Source organism: Adiantum capillus-veneris, chromosome 3 (assembly GCF_014529385.1).
Source record: "Adiantum capillus-veneris isolate H3 chromosome 3, ASM1452938v2, whole genome shotgun sequence".
In the NCBI taxonomy this organism is placed as follows: domain Eukaryota; kingdom Viridiplantae; phylum Streptophyta; class Polypodiopsida; order Polypodiales; family Pteridaceae; genus Adiantum; species Adiantum capillus-veneris.
This window is the reverse complement of record NC_140933.1, coordinates 165,278,440-165,284,370: the sequence shown is the minus strand read 5'-3', so window position 1 is coordinate 165,284,370 and position 5,931 is coordinate 165,278,440. Positions and strand designations below refer to the sequence as shown.

Below are 5,931 nucleotides of genomic sequence, written 5' to 3'. Positions count from 1 at the left end.
TAACTGATCCCCACACGAAGGGATAGACCCCCACCTGATGTACATAACAGATGCTGAATGCCTTAATAAATTCCGATTAAGTTTTTTGGCAAAGTCAAATCTCAACCCCAGCCTTCCAGAGAGGACACAGGAGCTCTGCTCCTGCGAATCACTAGAGGAGAAATTTTTTCACATGGATTTTATTCCCGCAGAGTCGAGCACGCAAAAGTGATCGTAGATGAGGAGCAACCTTGTGAACTGAATGATCCAAGGGAAAGACCAAACAGTGAAGATCAGATATCCCGACAATTTCATCCTCAGACAAGCTGGGGGGGCCCACTGACTTAGGTCTAAAAGAAACCTTGCAAATAAGCCACTGACCATACAATGGAGAAGCCTCGTCAGCACATCGTGGGGACACGAGATCAATACAACACAAACAACAGGCATGAGTCAGTAGACAAAAATGGACAACAACACCTGGAACCTCCAGGCAGGTCATGAGAAGCAACACAAAAGGGAATACAAAACCTCAAGTTCTAGCCGAAAGTATCGCACTTAAATTGGTATTACAGGCTTTTAAAAAAATTCAAGCCTTCAAAAAGCCTGAAGCCCTGAGACCATTACATGCAAAAGCCTTCATGCACACAAACGCCACTCAGCACTAACAATCTTCGGATATTTGGAGCTACAATTGCACTTCACTGAGCTAGTTTGTAATAGCTTGAGATCTGTTCAAAATGACTCCCTCATATTTCACTTGGAACCACTTCATTGCATCTTCCTTCGTTACCCTGTGCTGGATGCCAACACGAGCCTTGGCCCTCTTTCTCCTACCAACTCTGTAACCAGCTCGCTCAAGCACCACATAAAAATCCATGCCATAAATACCAGTGGATGGGTCGTACCTGCAGCAAAAGGCAATGACATGCATAAAAAAGGGAAAAACCAGCTTGCAATGACTTCCCTGGACTGCAAAGAAAACTGTGATTCAAGTAACTTACTTGATACCCAAATCGATGTGCTCTTGAATGCCAAAGCCAAAACATCCCGTGTCACTGAAATTCCTTCTGATAAGCTCGTACTCTTTCACCTTCAAGCCACTCTCCAGTAGTTGCATGGCCTTAGCTCCTCGAACAGTAACATAGCAAGCAATCTTCTCATTCCTTCTGATTCCAAAAGATCTCACCGTGTAGCGAGCTAGACAAATTAAAGAACGGGTGGGAAGTGAGCAGACAGATCTAGACCAATCAAAGAAGTTAGTATATATAAGAAGGGGACCAATAGCCAGATAGTTGCAGCACTCTTACCCTTTGAAAACACTGGAGTTTGCCCGCTTAGCTGCTCAAGAACCTAATACAATACCAAAAATTAACCATGGCTGACTGCACATTGATTAACCAATGCCGGGCCAAAAGCAGTGCATACAACCAGTAAAATTTGAGCTGCAGAGATGACATCACAGAAATACCTTGGCAGCTCTTGTCAAACGATCGCCACTCTCGCCAACTGATATGTTCAGCACAAGCTTCTGCACCTTGATCTCCCGCATGGGGTTCGCAGCTTTCTTCTCGGACACGGCCTGCACCGTTAAGAGCATTTACGTCCGTAAACAGCATTTAGCGGACCGCAACCATTATACTGTGCAGATATGGCTCTCGAGAGTGTGTTTTGTGTGTGTGTGTGTGTGTGTGTGTGTGTGTGTGTGTGTGTGTGTGTGTGTGTGAGAGAGAGAGAGAGAGAGAGAGAGAGAGAGAGAGAGAGAGAGAGAGAGATGATCACGGTACCATTGCAGCAAGGGGGGGACGCTTCAATGCAGATGACGAAGCCTCAGCTACCAAGAGAGGGGGTATAAGCAGAAGGCCCACGCAATCACATCCACCACTGTGCTACAGATCGTAGCCTCGCAGCACCATGGCACGAAGAAGAGTTCTAGGGTTTTGTCTGCAGGAATGTTTTAAATGAGAAAGTTCACACGTCCAATGGTCGTCCGTCCGAATGCTAGAAAGGAGCCTTAGAGATGACTTTAATCATTCACTAGAATTAGACGTGTAATTTTTGGGGGTGGCCTATTCATTCATTGGACCCTCGGCTTAGGGACGGGGACCTAGGCTCCAATGCGTGGATAGGCGACCCCCAAAAATAAGTAGAACCATGACCATTGAAGAAACATCGAAACGTGGGTGTCTTCGTAGCTAGCGCAGCTGAGAAGGGCTTTCCATCGTCAGGGATCCAGGTTTGATTATCGTTGTCAAAACTGACCTCTAATTGGGTTGCGACAGTTTTATTATTGGTACCACTTGTCATAAATCTAATAGCTAACTAATTCAAATGATTTTCTCATATCAAAATGATCATTTAATGTGGGAGAATAAATGGGAACAAGAGTTAGAATAGAGACATGCGTCGCTTATAGATCTATCTCAACACGCGGCCAAAGTCAATGGGTCCAAATGAGAGATGGTATGTCAAAGAGCAATGCTAGCTAATGGATTTTAAAGACCGTAGGGTTAGCTTCATTAACGACCTCCAAAGGTTAGTGTTAAAAGTTCTTAGACCTAGGGTCTTAGGTTAAGCTAGACACATGCATTTGGTGTTCAATAATTAATATGCTAGGCATGATTGATGACTAAGGTCCTTGGCCAAGTTGGCCATGTGCTTAAGGTGTTCCAAAATCAACAAGCAACCCTACAAAGGGAAGGGCGAGCCGACAAGCTAGGGGCATGTGTGTGTGTGTGTGTGTGTGTGTGTGTGTGTGTGTGTGTGTGTGTGTGTGTGTGTGAGAGAGAGAGAGAGAGAGAGAGAGAGAGAGAACCCATGCTCATGTTAAGCCTACACTTGCTCACTAAGGTGGTTGAGAAGCTTCCCATGCTTGGAGGGTAAGGTACTTGAGGGGCTTGAGTCAAAGAGATTCCCTACAAAGGCAAATCCAAATCTAGAGGAATGTTTAACTCAACCTCTCACTCACCCAAAGGGCATCGCTTCCTCTAAGGGGCACAAGGACACATGTCAGGTTCTCCCTATGCTTAGCCACATGGGGTGCTTGAATCCTATTGGCTAGGCTAAAGAGGGGTCCAGTGAGAATTAATAATTAATTAATTGTTTAGGCATTTATCAAGCTCTCTCTCTCAAAGGGGAAAGGAGGACACTTGTCCAAAGGCTACCTCTACTGCTTGACTTGACCCAAGCTTATGATTGGCTAAGCAAGGAGAGGGCTTTCTTGCAAGCTATACTCTCTCACACACACTCATTGTGTGAAGTGTCATAAAATATAATATCTAACTTTACCAAATGATTTTCTCATATTAAACTGATCATTTAATGTGGGAGAATAAACGGGAACAAGAGTTAGAATAGAGACATGTGCTTCTAGACCTATCTCAACACGGGACCAAAAGGAGAGATGGTTGCATCTCAATAGGGGTCCAAAAGAAGATGGTCTATCAAAGAGCAATGTGCAATAAGTGCTTCTAGACTTACCTCAGCAGGGACCAAAAGGAGAGATGGTTACATCTCAATAGGGGTCCAAAAAGAGGTAGTCTATCAAAGAGCAATGTGCATCTAATGGAGCTTACAAAACCTTAGGGTTAGCTTCATTAAAGACCTCCAATGGTTAGTGTTAAAAGTCCTTTGACCTTAGGCAAGCTAGGGCTGAGCTTAAGGTGGGAACCCGACCTAAGCTTGAGGTGCTTGTCGTGCTTGATGACTAAGGTGCGTGCTTGATGACTAAGGTGCTTGAGGTGCTTGTCATGCTTGATGACTAAGGTACTTGAGGTGCTTGTCATACTTAATGAGGAAGGTGCTTGAGAAGCTTCCCATGCTTGGGGGGTAAGGTGCTTGAGTCAAAAAGAGACCCTACAAACTTAATGAGGAAGGTGCTTGAGAAGCTTCCCATGCTTGGGGGTAAGGTGCTTGAGTCAAAAAGAGACCCTACAAACTTAATGAGGAAGGTGCTGGCTTCCTATGCATGAAAGTCCCAAAGTTAGGGGAATCTTTGACTTAACCTTCCACTCACCCAAAGGACACATGGGACACATGTTAGACCCTCCTGAGCTTAACCACATGGTGTACTTGAATGCTACCGGTTGGGCTAAAGAGGGGTCCAATGAGCTTCTAGTTCCATCCACCAAATATCTAGATATTTTCAAGCTCTCTCTCTCTCTCTAAGGGGTAAGGAGGACACTTGTCTAAAGATTACCCATGTACTTGAATGCATGCTGCATGTGATTGGCTAGGGGGAGAGGGGTTCCTGAGCTTGAAACATGTGTAAAAGCTACAACTCGCCCCAAGCAAGCAAGGGGGGTGCTGGGGGATATACACCACACACACACTCATTTTGGGGATCATTCTCACTTGGTGAAAGTTGAGGAACTCCACCTCCTTCTCCAAGCTTGTGAGAAGTGAGAGCCTACACCAACACTCTTGGCTATGGAATGCAAATCCAACCAAGAGCGATGCTTCAATGCTTAAGCTTGCCATCTTCTCTATTTTCATTACTATGCTATTATGTAAGCTAGCAAGAAGAGTGATGATAAGTGAGGAACTATTTCTTTCTCCTATGGAATGTTTCTTCTTCCTCTTCCCTACCCTCATTCCCTGCTAGCTCTCTCCACCTTCAAAGGTGTTTGAGGCCTTGGAACTGAGGCTTGGGATAGTTAATGCTTTCTACAAAGTTTATGTTATGTTTGTGATGCGTGAAGCTTTCCATCTTCATTGCATCACCTAAGTCACAAGGAACACAAAGATTGTATTGTACCAAGTCTCTTTTGATGGGAGAAACTATAATACAAATGCCTATTGGAGGGGGGACCGACTCCGTCTGAATCCGGTCCTCAACTGTTGTCATGTTCTCTAAACTCTCTCTCTTGCAAAAGTATCGTTCATACCAAGTTAACTAAGTACCATGTTTATGTTGCTTCCCGCTATGCTCACAAAGTAATCTCACAAAAGTGCTTTATCTAATTTCCTAATTCCTCTACTCTCAAAGTTCATAAGCTATTTCCATTACATTAGTATCAGAGCATTTGGTTTGTCTTTTCTTTCTTAAGAAGAGAGGTCCTTAAGTAGCCTATTAATGGTTGATTTTGTTAATTATATTAGGGTGTAACATTTAATGGCCTAATAACTTATGTGTAGCGGAAATTAGCATGAACATAGTGGGCATTTCATTAGAATAGATTCCTAATGAGAATTACAAGAGTGCTTGGGTGGAGAGAGCAACAAAAAGCATAACACCTAGTTAGATAGCATCGACAATACTTTCAAAAGAGAGAGAAATTAAGCTAATGACAACAGTTGAGGACCGGATTTGCATGGAGCCGGCCCCCCCTCCAAAAGGCTTTGTATTATGGTTTCTCCCATCAAGAGAGACATTGTACAATACAATTCTTTGTGTTCCTTCAAGACTAGCTAGTGCAATGAAGATGAAAGCTTCATGCACTAAGAAAAACACTTAACAAACACAACTTTAACTATCCCCGTTCTCAGACCCAAGACCTCACACACCTTCGAAGATGGTGAGAGCTAGCAGGGTATGAGAGTAGATTGAGAGGAAGAAGGAGTATCTTACGAGAAAGATGTACATCTCCTCACATAATCACTCATATTAGCATAGCTTAGCTTAGTAATTAGCTTGGTAGAGGAGATGAGCATGCATTGAAGCTTGGCTCTTGGTTGGATTTGCATCCACATGCCAAGAGAGTGTTGATGTAGGCTTCTATCTCACTAGCTTGGAGTAGGTGATGAGCTCTCCATTAAAGCTTGGGAAGAGATAGTCTTCTTTGCTTCACACATAGCCTGTGTGTGAGTGTGTGTGTGTGATAATGCCCTGCAAAAATCAGTCCCCCTCTCTCCCTTGGGCGAGCCCCCTTGCTATTTTCTCTTCCTGCAGCCTTATTGGCCCTCCCCAAGTCAAGACAATCACAATAAGCAGCATAAGTGATAGCTTTCTGA

At 44.0% G+C, this 5,931-nt stretch overlaps 1 protein-coding gene across 1 annotated transcript; it reads right to left on the bottom strand.

Moving 5' to 3' along the window:
* Positions 1-446: 446 nt before the first annotated feature.
* Positions 447-1,922, bottom strand: LOC147462113 (large ribosomal subunit protein uL5-like). The gene is made up of 5 exons (XM_086509546.1): positions 1,767-1,922; positions 1,451-1,561; positions 1,290-1,332; positions 984-1,179; positions 447-887 (listed from the first exon to the last, which is right to left on the bottom strand). Exons 1-5 carry the CDS (start codon positions 1,767-1,769, stop codon positions 689-691), a joined length of 552 nt encoding a protein of 183 aa, XP_086365672.1. The 5' UTR covers positions 1,770-1,922; the 3' UTR covers positions 447-688.
* Between the last annotated feature and the right edge of the window lie 4,009 nt (positions 1,923-5,931).

Excerpts from the sequence above, each read along its gene's own strand:
- LOC147462113 (XM_086509546.1), bottom strand. Across the intron at positions 1,333-1,450 it reads GTTTGACAAGAGCTGCCAAG|GTTCTTGAGCAGCTAAGCGG; the intron begins GTATTTCTGTGA and ends GTATTGTATTAG. Across the intron at positions 888-983 it reads CACATCGATTTGGGTATCAA|GTACGACCCATCCACTGGTA; the intron begins GTAAGTTACTTG and ends CTTTTGCTGCAG.